This window comes from Ambystoma mexicanum, chromosome 4q, assembly GCF_040938575.1.
Source record: "Ambystoma mexicanum isolate Mex_15411 chromosome 4q, UKY_AmexF1_1, whole genome shotgun sequence".
NCBI classification, from domain to species: domain Eukaryota; kingdom Metazoa; phylum Chordata; class Amphibia; order Caudata; family Ambystomatidae; genus Ambystoma; species Ambystoma mexicanum.
Window position 1 is genome coordinate 531,916,896 of NC_090928.1, and position 13,145 is coordinate 531,930,040.

The 13,145-nt window shown below is 46.8% G+C and overlaps 1 protein-coding gene across 1 annotated transcript in view; it reads right to left on the reverse strand.

Moving 5' to 3' along the window:
- Positions 1 to 3,187, reverse strand: part of NAA20 (N-alpha-acetyltransferase 20, NatB catalytic subunit) — a 405,188-nt gene extending 402,001 nt beyond the window's left edge. The window contains exon 1 of the mRNA XM_069608076.1: positions 2,962 to 3,187. Coding sequence (XP_069464177.1) covers positions 2,962 to 3,014 — 53 coding nt within the window. The 5' untranslated portion in view covers positions 3,015 to 3,187. The remainder of the gene's footprint in view (positions 1 to 2,961) is intronic.
- Positions 3,188 to 13,145: the final 9,958 nt, after the last annotated feature.

The window sequence follows — 13,145 nt, forward strand, 5'->3', positions numbered from 1 at the left end:
ACTCTGTCACAGTCACCCCACGACAAGAAGCAGAGAGTCCTCACAACAAAAAAGGAAGGCTAGCCCATACTGCCAAGTGCTTGCCATCATTTCCAATAAAGATGTGTACACAGAGCACGAGGTAACGGCCTTTCAAAGGAGTCAAGATGGCCATACCAGCAAGAGAGGGGAAAACATCAAGCACAGTCCTCCCCTCTCCTTACCTTCCCCCAGATAATGCAGCTAACATCCGGTGCATCCTGGGCCGTGTGTCTGAGGAGCAGGTGGTATGTGATATGCCTGCGACAGAACAGAGCCCCCGCACTCCCAAAGACTCTCTGCCACTGTCACCCCACGACAAGAAGCAGAGAGGCCTCACAACAAAAGGGAAGGCCAGCCCATACTGCCAAGTCGAATCAAGATGGCCAAAACAGGAGGAGAGGGGAAAAACATCAAGCCCAGTCCTCCCCTCTCCTTACCTTCCCCCGGGCCGTGCAGGACCCGGGACACAATGCTCACGCTGCGGTCCGGAGCCCAGCAAAGAACCGAGCGAGGCAATCCAGCTCAACTGTGACCCCAAGCCCCGCAGGGGGCCCAGGAGCAGTGCCGCACCTGAGGGAGCCGAGGGCCCCGCCACACAGCCCCCCACAGGGGGCCAGCAATCGGTGCTCCCTGGTGCCCCGCACCGGGAAGAAAAAGTCCAACCTGCCGGAGGCAGGAAAAATTTAAACTGAGTGACATGGATGTGGGGGAGGAGTTATAGGGATTTTAAGAAATAGAAGAAGGTCCTGTGTCGGAGGCGGGTGCCTCATGAAGTAAGTACTGGGACGAGGAAGAGTGGACGTGGAGGTAATGGCCTAAACCAGCTCGGACAATGGGGGTACTATTCTCGACCAGATGTGAGGCAGCTCCACAGCAGAGGACGACGACAGTGGATCGTCAGAATGGAGCAACTGACCTGGAAGTGAAAGGTCCCGGCGGATAGACAGAAACCGAAGATAGTCTACGATTGTTGATAATGTGATCTATTTTGCTTTAAGGGGGTGGGGATACCCAACCAGATGTACAAACAATGTAAGGAGACAATACCGGGAAGGGATATAAGGCAAGGCGAACTTGAGACGGGCTGGGTTATTAGTTTGGGCGGTGGGGGATATCGGTTTATACTGGTTGCAACCTGTAAACAAATTTAGTCTTGCTTTGTCCAGTTCTGATACGACTCCAGAGTCCTTCGGTTTGATTTTAACATTCATAATGGATTGAGACTTTAAGCCCGACACATTCAAAAATGTATGTTTTTTCCCCACCTGAAGCAGACAATAGCCACCATCATACGACACCGTCTGTATCCCACTCCCTCATAAAAACAATTTCTAGATGTTGTGCTCTACAAGATGTACACACGAGTTTCCCGTTGGGAGACTTCTGAAGTAAAGTGGGCTTTACCCCCACTGAAGTCAAATTATTATACATAAAAATGTACTTCACGTGGTCTGGTAAAGCAAAATAATTGTCATTCTATTGAGCACAAAAGCCATACAAAGTAAATCCCTCTAATAATCTACCACCGTGCTAGGTAGTTGCATTTGTCAATTATCTATATGCTAAATCAATGTGTTCTCGTAAGTCCCATTTTAATTTGTTTCCATCATTATCTATAATTGTATTCTGCCGTTTTTGTTTATGCTATCGTTCAATCGTGCACCGCTATCTTTCCACATGTCAGTCTTAAAGAATGTCGAAGAGCCTAGGTGAAAGACTTGTGTAGGCAATATTAGCGTTAGGCGAGTAGCTATCATCTGGTACAGCAAGTCAAACACAGAATGATAGACATTAGCAACTCGACTGCACAACCATAGTGCTAAGAGCCCATTGTTGTGAGAAAAACACGCTGCCCGGTTTTTCCCCTCTCAAAAAACAAACACTACAAGCAAGATGTCTACCAATGAAATGACAGCCAGGAACTTCAGGAGCAGCCAGTCTCGCTTCAATTTCCATGGCAGCCAATGTCAGATGTGGAAGGTATGTTCAGAGCCCCAGCTATGTGTCTTGCAGACTTAATAAATAGGCTACTAACACTAACAGTTAGCAAAAAGAATGGGATCAGGGATCAAATGAGGCTAAGGCAGGGTTAAGCCAAAAGGATTGCGAAGGGGCACAAGGCACTCAGGATGTCACCTGTTCTGGTTAGACAGTGGGGTCATAAAAGAAGTCTCTCACGGTCAGAGGGAATTAACTGTAGGACAGTCTGGCTTGTGTAGTCACAGAACCCTATGATGGATGGGCAAGGAGAGGCGTAAACAAGGACATGTACACAGGGGGCAGGGGTTATAGAGCTAGTACGCCTCATCAAATGAAAGTCAACTGTCTGGGACATTAAGTCAAAGTCAACCCACAGGGTGAATGGGCTCCAAAAGGGAGGGTACCAGACACCCTACCACGCACCACATGATATCTATAAAGAATGATGGCGGAGGGTGGGAGGCCAGGGAGCACAGCGGTAGTTGAGACGGGTGCGTTTGGAAGCCATATCCTTAGTTTTGCTGTGGTTCCAATTAACTGCTCCACGAGCAGTAATGGCTAGAAGGGTCTGAAGCTGCGCAAAGCCGCTGGACAATCGGTTGAACTGAACATCAACACTTTCCCAGACAAAAAAATATCAGCCAAAATGATCCCTTGCTATCAGTCTGCGATTATCCAGTCGATTTTACTCTGTATTCTGGGACTTGTAGGGCCGTTTTACCCATTAGAAAACTCATACTACAAGCCCCAGAATGCAAAAAAAAAAAAACAGTACCGTATAAGCGCCTAGATTGTAATCGATAAAGTTGCCAACTATGTAATCGGTGCGATCGCACAAAGCGGCACACAATATCCCTCTATGTTAAGCGCTCAACTGACATGGTAAGTTGAACCAAAGGCATCTATCTCTCTCTTACAACTCCCCGCTACCCACTCTTACATCTTATTGAATCGACTTACATCTTATTGAATCGAAAGAGGTCGTCACATGTGAAAGCTCGTAACGTGGTCATCTTTTGGCAGAGTAGAGTTGCGTATTCTGCAATGACGGGTTCCCGTTAGAGAAACGGACCGAGCAAAGCCCTCATCAAGTGTATCACGTGTAACGCACGTCATTCACAGTATCTCGTGATCCGTTTACGCCGCGTTACGTTCCACGCACCCACCACGCTCTCTAAATCTTATTTGAGCGGGAAGGCAAGGACCAGAATATATCTAGTCTTGTGGAGCTGACCTGTGCGCGAAAGCGTGTCCTCCCAAGTTACAGAGGAAAGAAGCTTATTCCATGTAAGCTTTCTTTATCTATTTTCAGATATTCAGACATACCTGCCAACATTCTGCGACCAAAAAGACTTAGGATTTTCAAGTTTCAAAAATAGAATATAGCGAAATTGTATCATTACAGGACATGACATCACACTCAATGTACCGCTGATCAGATTACAAGAAACGTCTAACTGGGAATCTTCAGATTTTTTGAGAAATCACATAACCATTGAGTGACCAATGAGCACTGTGGTAAGCTTTTTTAGGTTTGCCATTTAAGGGTGTTGTGGGTGCTGCTTAGAAGTCAACCATTGGCAAGGAAAATGAATATAGGTGAGGGACATGGGCTATGAGGAAGGAAACACAGCCTCTGGGGGCTGTTTGATGTTTTACTCACCCATTGACTTTGCTAGTCCATAGGTCCGTTCTCACCAATTGTGTGACACTATCTGTTCAAAACACACGTAAATGGGATTTGTATGAGCAAGCTTTGTGCTTTTATGGTGACTCCAAAATTATTAATAAGCAGTCTATTGAAAGGCAGTGGCTTAATTGCAGCTATAAACCAGCTCCTGTTGTGAGAAAAATGTCTTTACCAAGTATGCCTTCAGTCACTTGATATATAAGGAAATTTGTGTCCGTGCATCTGTTTCTTGCACTATGTTCCTGTTAAAACAAGCATTGGCAAAGCGAACAGTTTTGGATGTTTTATATCATTAGATAAGCATTTACCAGGCACAGCCACAGACATACCAACATTTGGGAACCCCGGAGAGGGATATTTCACCACAGAAATCGGGAGGATTGGCATGTGTGCAGCCAAAATGTACTCTGTTACTAAAATCAATTTCTGTGTGTTAACGTTTTATGGTAGGCAGTAGTACCATTATGGAAATGCCTGGAAAGTGCCAATGGCATGCATACACAACAGCCAAAAGGACTGGCATTACTTGTTTTCAACAGGAATGTAGTTCAATGAACTGATGTTCTAGGACACGCATTTGTTTATAAACCCATCTAACAGTTTGGGTTTTTTTTGTGGCATTTGTCAGGCACAGCCATAATGCGCCACGGTATTACCATTTTCCAACTGTTGAACTATTATGGCACGTAGTAACATTATGCCAGTGGTTGAAAAGCACCTATCACCTGCCTACAGAAAAGCTAAAACATTTGGCTTTTACATTGCTTTTTTAAAAAAACCGCATTAGTATGGTATTGAAATATAAACACAAGAAAAAGAATGGATGTAACTATTCAAATAGCCTAAAACAATACACATCACACACCTTACGAGCAGAGAGAATAAAGGCCCAAAGATAAGTACTCAAGAAAAGAAAATGACACTATAAAAAGTTGAAGCAAAAGCATTAAGGAAATTGGAATACACTGAATAAACATATAAGACAAAGTAAGGTGCTATTAATCAGCCACAAATGTTATCACAGAGGCATATTTATTCATAAAATATGCACTCCGTCCACACACTAGCCCATATGCAAACACACACACTCACACATGGTATAAAACGTGCCTCTTTGAAAGATTCAGTCATCTGCAATTTAACAAATGTAGAAAGAAAAATAAGTATGCCAAATATCCTCCTTCGTTAATACTGACGTGCTTACCTTTTAGCGTAAAAATCAAGAGCGCCACAATAAACAAGTCTTTGTGAAAAAAAAGAAATCTGTTGCATGTTATTCAGTTCCTGCCATTCGGTCACTGCAAAAAAAATAAATTTGTTTCTTGCAGGATACTGGATAGGGTAATTACATTCCAATAACAAAATCACCAGGTTAGCTTGTTGAAAAAAGTGCTTGTCACTTAAACCCACCTCGCTCAGAAAACACGGACATGTTTTCATGACCATGGATGCGAGACGAGCCAGCCAGCACATCATGAGAGCAAGAGGTGCTGCAGAGCTTCTGTGCATAGATGACAATTCCTCTGTTGCTGTAGTCAGTGTCTGCGAGACGTGTGGCGCCATCAATCACTAATAGGAGTTGTCAGAAACTAGAGGGTAATGTTGTGATGTGATAGGTTTCACATCCTACACCAGTTTAAAAATTGCGGTAGGATACGATTGTAAAATCCATAGGCGGTAGGTCTGCTTGAAAAGCAGTAGACTACTGCCTAAATCCATAGGGTTGGGAAGTATGCCCATATTGGTTTAGCCTTCTTGTATCAGTGCGGTCTATTGCCTGGGACGGTAGGCTTTTCAAGACACATTTTTCAGTTGAAATGTGCTTCAACCTTGGGGTACCCCTGCCCCCGAGCAGCCGTCCCCATGTTGGCAGTTTTTAATTCAGTACGTTAAATGAGTGCTTTGATGTGCCTACCTTACAAGCTGCCTTTGCTTGGTGCCCTCGCCTCCAGTATCCAGTAGTGTTCTTATTTAAGCAATATTACCCGAATATTACCCCAGCAGGGGCCATTTCCAGGCCAGCTAATGCCCCCGTCCCTGCTTAGGTAATATTGCTATTAGTACCCTGGCACGTTGTACCGGGGTATTAATAGTGTTTAAGTTGTGAAACAACATCTCTGCCGTTTCGCAACTTAAAAAGAAAAAAATGGCCACTATCGATCGGGGCAAAGTGAACTAAACATAGTCTCTTCTCCCTTTCCATGGCCGCCAGTCGCGTGTTGGGGAAGCGAGGGAGAAGGAAGCAAAAGGTTAGTGTGGTGTGTGGGTACAAATTGTTGAGGATGCTCGGACTAGGGCTTTGCGTTTGGTAAATCCCCTGTTCTGAGCCTCCTCATTGGCTGGGAGGACTAAGCCATGCCCCCGGCGGGTACTAATACATCATACATGTCAACCCTCCCGATTTAGGTGGGATACTCCTGATTTTTCAATAAAAAATATATTCTTTTTTAACTTTGTCCCGCCTAAAATAATTGTTAGCCCAATGCAATCCAATGGGACAATTTAACTCTCCTGTTTTCTTTGACAGGATCTCCCGCCCCATGATTTCCAGAATGTTGTCATGTATGTTACATTGTTGCTTTTTCTTCTCGTTTTGAACTGCATTAGCAGCATAATAGCTTTTCAGTGTTCGTTTAGGGATTTAGCTACCTACCAGCTGCCTGTCCCAGGATAATTTGCAACTATTATCCCTCTCTCTGCTTTCCTTTATCGCTCCATTATATTCCATGCACTTCAAAAGTGCCTTAGACTGGTTTCCACAGCTTCATGCAAGGGGTCTGTGATGAATTGACATCGGCCCTGACGGAGTACAAGGATGAATAGAGGCTAAAGGGCCCACTCGGCCCTCACACTTCTAAATACCAAGAGCCAACACAATCGTAAAGGTAAAACAGGCACAGTTAAGAGCAGAGGCGTTGCTAGGGGGGGGGGTAAGGGGGCTATAGCCCCTGGTCTTTTGGCTGTAGCCCCAGATAGAATCTGAGGAGCTACAGCCAAAAGGCTAGCTAGCCCCCAGTCCCGACCGTTCCGACATCAGCGTAGCCCCGGGTCTTTTCCAGACCTAGCAACACCCCTGGTTAAGAGATATATCTCCTTTGCTTTTTGTGGTAACGTGGGCTGAAGGAAGGCTATACCCTCAAGAGGGGTGTGAATGTGGTCAGTAGCAACCCAAACAGCGAAGTATAACAGTCCAAAATAAAAGAATGTCCTATCAAGTTTCTACCGAAAATGTATATACTTTCAACAAACACACCATGTACAATAATAACTAACTAGAAAATACCGTGAAACCCTACCCTTGTAGAAGCAACATAGAATATGCAAAGAGAGAATAGATGCAGCACTCTGGGTGTGAGACAATGGGAGAAAAGGCAATTAAAAGACCACAGTATTCAAAAAGTATATTTCTTGAGGTTGCAACAGGGATTAAAATTACCTAGCCCGTCTCTAGTGCCCAAAGATGGATCAGGGGGTCACATATCAATGTCTAGGTGTTCGACATTGTCAAACCAGGCTTCTTGGTTTAAATTTTCTTTTCGGTTTGCAGATGCAGCAGTCATGATGGTCCAGCGGCAATCTGGCGTTGAGTCGGGGTCAAACAGAAGGTAGCTGTGCTCTCGAAGAAGTCTACTCGAGCTGTATGGATCGGGCTGTCACCAGGTTTGGTCGACGGCCAAGGTTCAACAGCAGTTAAGCTGAAATCAGGATGCGCAGGCAAGTCGATCCGCTGCAGAGGCTTGGAGGTCGCTGGTCGGCAGACACCAGGGTCGGGTTGATCAACTTACAGGAGTGACATTGAGGAAGCTGGTGCTTCGAATGCTGACACGAGAAATGAAAGGCAACAGTACTTTGTAGGGTGGAGCCGAGGCAGTGACAAGGATCAGCTGGAGTGGTGTGGGGCCAAACGGAGTCGAAAAGCAAACTTGTTCAGACAACGATGAACACCAAAGGCAGCTTCGAAGGATCCTGGGGGTTCACTTGGCATTGAGCACGCTCAAATCATGACTTGCAGTGGGTTGGTGTAAAAAAAAAAACATAGAGCTAATGGCTGTTCAGGCTTTCACGATCTGAGTGTCCAACCGCAGGGTCTCTTGGGCCAAGGTTAGCCGTTTTCTCAGGCTCCCAAACACAGGGGAGGCTGGCACACTCTTTCACAGGTCCTGCAACACTGTGAAGTCCTAGGCAAAAGGGTGGCTAGCAGAGATGGAGATCTTGGTCCAGCAGCAGAGTTCGGCCCCAATGGTAGCTGGGGATGGTTAGGGGACAGAACTCACATGCCCCGGACGGCTACTACCTCTGTAGTGGGAACTGGGGAATAGTGAATTTGCCTCTGCCTTTGAACACCTGCCTACACCTCTCAACTGGAGGACTTTAGAAAGGGCCTCTGTCTCAGTGGGGTCCTGTGAAAGCTCCTAGGGTTGGTTTACAGATATTATTCAAAGAAATTGTGGGAGATCCCTTTTAAAGGCAAAAGCTACAGGTAATTGGACTAACGCTAGCCTGACTTAGTGGTCCAATCCCTCTTCTTGAAATGAGTGGACTTTGCCCTTCTGACATCACATCAAAAGTGCTTTGCTCTATAGCAAGTGGAGGGGACAGGAAGGAGAGAGAGGCAGAGAGCAACAAGATGGTGGAAGTCTTCCTCTACTGTACAGAAGTCTCCCTGGTTACACTAACCCCACCCTTTCCCTTTGTAATAAAATCAAGGCCTTTAGAAATGCTCTGGTACTCTGGTGTGAGGACTAGCCCTTTCTGAACCGGCGTACCCTTTGATTCCCGTTCCCAGGCCAGATTCTTGTGGAGGGGCTGGCCATCGGGAAAGGGTATTACCTGTGCATACAAAGGAACAACGACCGGCAATCCTAAAGTCTACAGTCTTGTCAGTTGGATAACACGTGTCTTGAATTTATACACATAACCCTTCCACAGCTGAACTGGGCTCACAGGGCTGGCACATGTGATATTAATTTAATGTGGCTGAGATAACTATGAGAGATGCTGGCTACCACATGCTAAATCGGGTATGGCTTATTTTTACAATTTAATGTGCCACCAGGACATACTGCCTCATCACGAGTTTGGTGGTAACCCTTATGCGGCAGTAACGCTATTAACGCCGCATTTAACGGTCTGCCAAATCACAGGGTTTGGCAGGATTTACCACCAGCTCTGAGCTGGGGGCAAATCCGCTGTGATTTTCGGCGCTATTACCACCGCGCTAATACCGCCGGCAGTAATAGCGCTGAAAATTCCCCATTGGGCCCAATGGGGAATTCCCGAATGGGCCCAATGGGGAATGGGGACTTACCGTTCCGCCAAACCCGTGATCTGGTGCTAATACCGCCGGGGTGTTTGGCGCTAATGCTAATAGCCCCACCGGGCGGTAAAACCGCCGGGGATACCGCCCAACTCGTAATGAGGCCCATCATCTTCAATGCAGTTTTTGAACCTGGAGTGCATATCTTAAATGCAGCCTTTGTGCTGCAGAGACTTGGTTGTCAGTACAGCTGTCAAGAGAGCACCTGTGAACTGAACCGGCTCCATGCCACTGTTGGGGGGGGGGGGTGCTCAGGTGCTGCCTTCAGATTTCTGAGGCAGTAGTGCAAAGGTGTACACTATGCTTTTGGCATGATCAGCAGATTTCTTTTCCCGAAAATGAATTACCTTTATCATTTTATTTACGAATAAGAATTTTAAAAAAAAGGCAGGGCTCCTATACCTGTGCCAGATGGCAATTCCCCACAAAGCCCCCCAAACATCCTTTTGAAATGGGCTCAAAAGCAGCTCGGACACATCTTCAGCAGGCCCTGGCCACTGCAGTGGGGGTATCAATGGCACTCTTAATGTGGCTAAATGTGGCCTTTATAAAGAAGGAGAAAGCTCTCAACGGCATTATGTAGGGGTGATCTTGGAAAGGGGTGCAGACTCTTAAGGTCTCAACAGGATTATTGGAGGGGTGCTGCTGGAAATGGGTGACAATTTGTAAATTCACTTGGGATGGTGAGAGCCTTTTGGCACAATCTTTGACCCAGGTGATGTCATGGGATCTTACATCACAGGGAGTGACATCTTATGACAGGTAGTCGTATCACGGGAACTTATATGTCGGCGATATACTGTTACGGCCTTGTTATTTAATGATCATCTGCTTTGCACCAAAACTAAAAAGTGATGGATTGGAGGTTTTACATGAATCATAACCAATGCAATTGCTCTGGGAAAGCATGCCTATCATAATTATTTTGGCTTCTCTGCTCCATTACTGAAGGGGATCAACCATTTTCAAACCAGTCTTGTTCTTGCCAGAAACGGGTCCAGTCCAGTCGGAACTGTTAGGTCATGTCCCCTATGTTCATGAACACAAGCAATCTCAGACATGTTTCAATCTCTTTTGGTCTAACCAGTGAGGAGAACATTGATTTCCTAGGTGTAACCAGCAAGAAGCCCATGTCTGAGCATTGTGGCTAATCAATGGTATTAGTTCCTTCTCTGCAAGGGTGAGCCTCTCCCTTTGAGGCTACGGAGGTGGGCCTGCTACGCAAGACCCTCCATAGGGTTCTGCGCAAGTGGGACCTCACTGGTAGAGACTCCCGCTTAAGGTACAAGGATTCTCATGAGGAACTCCCTAGACCCAACTAACCTATCTGCATATATGGGACTGCCTTCCATAAATTAATACTGTGTCCTTCTATTTGGCTTCAGGCAATGTTGAATCAAACACTCTAACTACAGGAAAAGGGAATATCTCTTGAAAGAGCTACTCGTATGTAAGTGGGAAGCCCCTGACATAATTATGCCTTGGAGAGGCGGAACTGAGAAAAGCTGTTGAGCCTATTAGGGACCTCAGTACGCACGTTGGTTAAGGGACTTTGAGGCTTGGACTGAGGTCAAGGCGAAAGTGTGGGCCAGGTCGGTGCAGTGCCTAGATGCGAATACAGGAGGAACCTATGAACCTGTCACAGATGGCACTTTGTCAAGAGTGGCACAGGGCAGCCAGGTAGGGTTTGGGTAGCTGTGCTTATGTAAGGTGGACAGATAAGTACACACTCAGCGGGAAGTTCAAACAGAACTAAGAGTAGGCAAGTGTAGCAGGAAAGGTACAAACAAACTGGATTCCCTCTTGGGGTGTATGCAGAAATGGGAAAGAGTGTTCCACAGACCTTAGGAAACTCCAGCCTTCTGCACAGATTTCTATAACAGAGGCCCACGCTGTATGCTCATAGCTAGGAACAAAAGCTGTGGGTGTCTATAACACTGAAACGCGACAAGGGAAGGGGCAGAGGTTGCCTGCCGGAAACCAACAGTCAAGCTCTGTACAAATGGATCTACATACAATACAAGAGAAGACAAGAACAGAAATATCCAGGGAAAAGGAAGACGATGAGAAAACTAGCAGAAGGAAATGAAGGAAAAGCAGTATAACTGAAATGGACAGGGATCAAGAACAGAGGATTGAAAACAAGGAAGAAAGCAAGGGAGCGCAGCCAGAAAACAGGGGGCCTGCAATAATCGATGGCACAAAGTGCAGATAAACTATTGTGGACTGCAGAGGACTGTAGTAGGCTGCAAGGCAGAGAGTCCAGAGGAGCAGGACTGAGAGCTGTAGTAGGCGGCAGACAGAGAGCCCAGAGGAATAGGGCAGCAAGGAGCAAACCCAAAGTAACAGGGCGTTGAGGCAGAGAGACCAGAGGGTCAGGGCTGAAAGCAGAAGAGAACAGTAGGCTGCAAGGCAGGGAGCCCAGCGGAGCAGAGCAGCAAGGAGCAAGCTCAGAGGAGCAGAGCAGCGAGGCAGGGAGCCCGGAAGGCTATGGCTGTAGGCAGCGGAGTGTAACAGGCTGCACGGCAGGAAGCCCAAAAGGCTAGGGCTGTAGGCAGCACAGTGTAGCAGGCTGCAAGGCAGGAAGCCCAGCGGACAAGAGCTGTAGGTAGAAGGCAGCGGAGCGTGATCGGCTGCAAGATAGGAGCCCAGAAGACAAGGGCGGTAGGTAGAAGGCAGCGGAGCATGATCGGCTACAAGGCAGGAGCCTGGAAGACAAGGGCGGTAGGTAGAAGGCAGCAGAGCGTGATCGGCTGCAATGCAGAGAGCCTGGAAGGGCACTGGATCAAAAGCAGGAGAAAGCAGGAACAGCATACAAAATTCGTGGCTCAAAGCAAAAAAGGTGCTGGAAGGACTCTTAATGCAAGAGACTGAGCTCCTGCAGGCAGCTGCTTAAATACCACCCTGCCCTGTACTGAGGCAGGCTAATTGGCAGCACCTGGAGCAGCACACCTGAATACAATTTGCCTCCTCCCTCTCTGGTCCTGAGATGGTGGAAGCAGCTCTGATCCCTAGGGCTTCTGGGGATTGTGGTTCCGATGCTGACGAATGGGAATGGCCAGGAATAGATAGTTGTAGCAAAGTGCATTGTGGTACGTGTAGTTAGTTGAGTAAAATAAAAAAGCACCAAAGTCACGCAAATGGGAATTAAGGACCAAAATGTGAATAGGGGTTGTTCCAAGAGTATTCTGTAGGTAAATGAATAACAATTAGTCCATGATGGTCGCCAATGTGTGCGCCCATGGCGCAGGCATGACAGAACCATGGATGCAACTGGTCTGGGATACGTTTTACCGTTCAGACGATATGCCACCGTGAACACCCCATCTCTGGTACTGTATGATTAAAAGATGAGATAGGGAATTCACTCTGCAACCAGATCCAATTGACCCTGTGTCATGATCCACAGAACGCCCCCCTTTTGGACTTCCTGGACCTTGTCACAACGGGACTTGCACTCTTTGATACTCCCAACATGGCCGTCTAACGTGGTACGCCTTGCACCAGCTTCCACGTCGGACGTAGCACATTCTACAAATAGACCATGCCCCCGCGGCCCCGCGCGTCTCAACGCTATCACTGGTAGTGACTAGACATGTGCTCCGTAGTTCGCTGAACTATTCTCCTGTCCTTGGTTCCCGGACCCTCTAATTTCCCAATTCATTCCTCCCACATCTCTTACCTTGTTTACCGGATTTCGTTTACCTCCTTCGTATACACTTCTTCGCTTCCTGGATGTCCTGAGCATCCGAGTATCCTGGAACGCTGAACGCACGTCAGAGGAGACTCGTGCAGGCTTGTATAAAACCTGATCTGTGCGCAAGAAGACTTCCTCCAAGAAATCCTGCAAAGAGCGATCTCCAGTGAGAAGGGGGGAATTCCGTGACAGTTTGAGACGCCAAACGACTGAAGTTGAAACCAACATGGAACAGGCCGTTCAGGATCTCATGCGTGGCATGCAAGAATTAACGACCGAGGTGCAGAATTTAAAGGCGGAAAACGCTGCATTGAAACAACTAGTTTTGTCCTGCGATTCTGCCACAAAGGAAAGCGTGCTACTGGGTGGCATTGTAGACAAATACGATGGGTCTGCAAAAACCCCTCATGGATTCCTTGACTCTTGTTTAGTCCACTTTA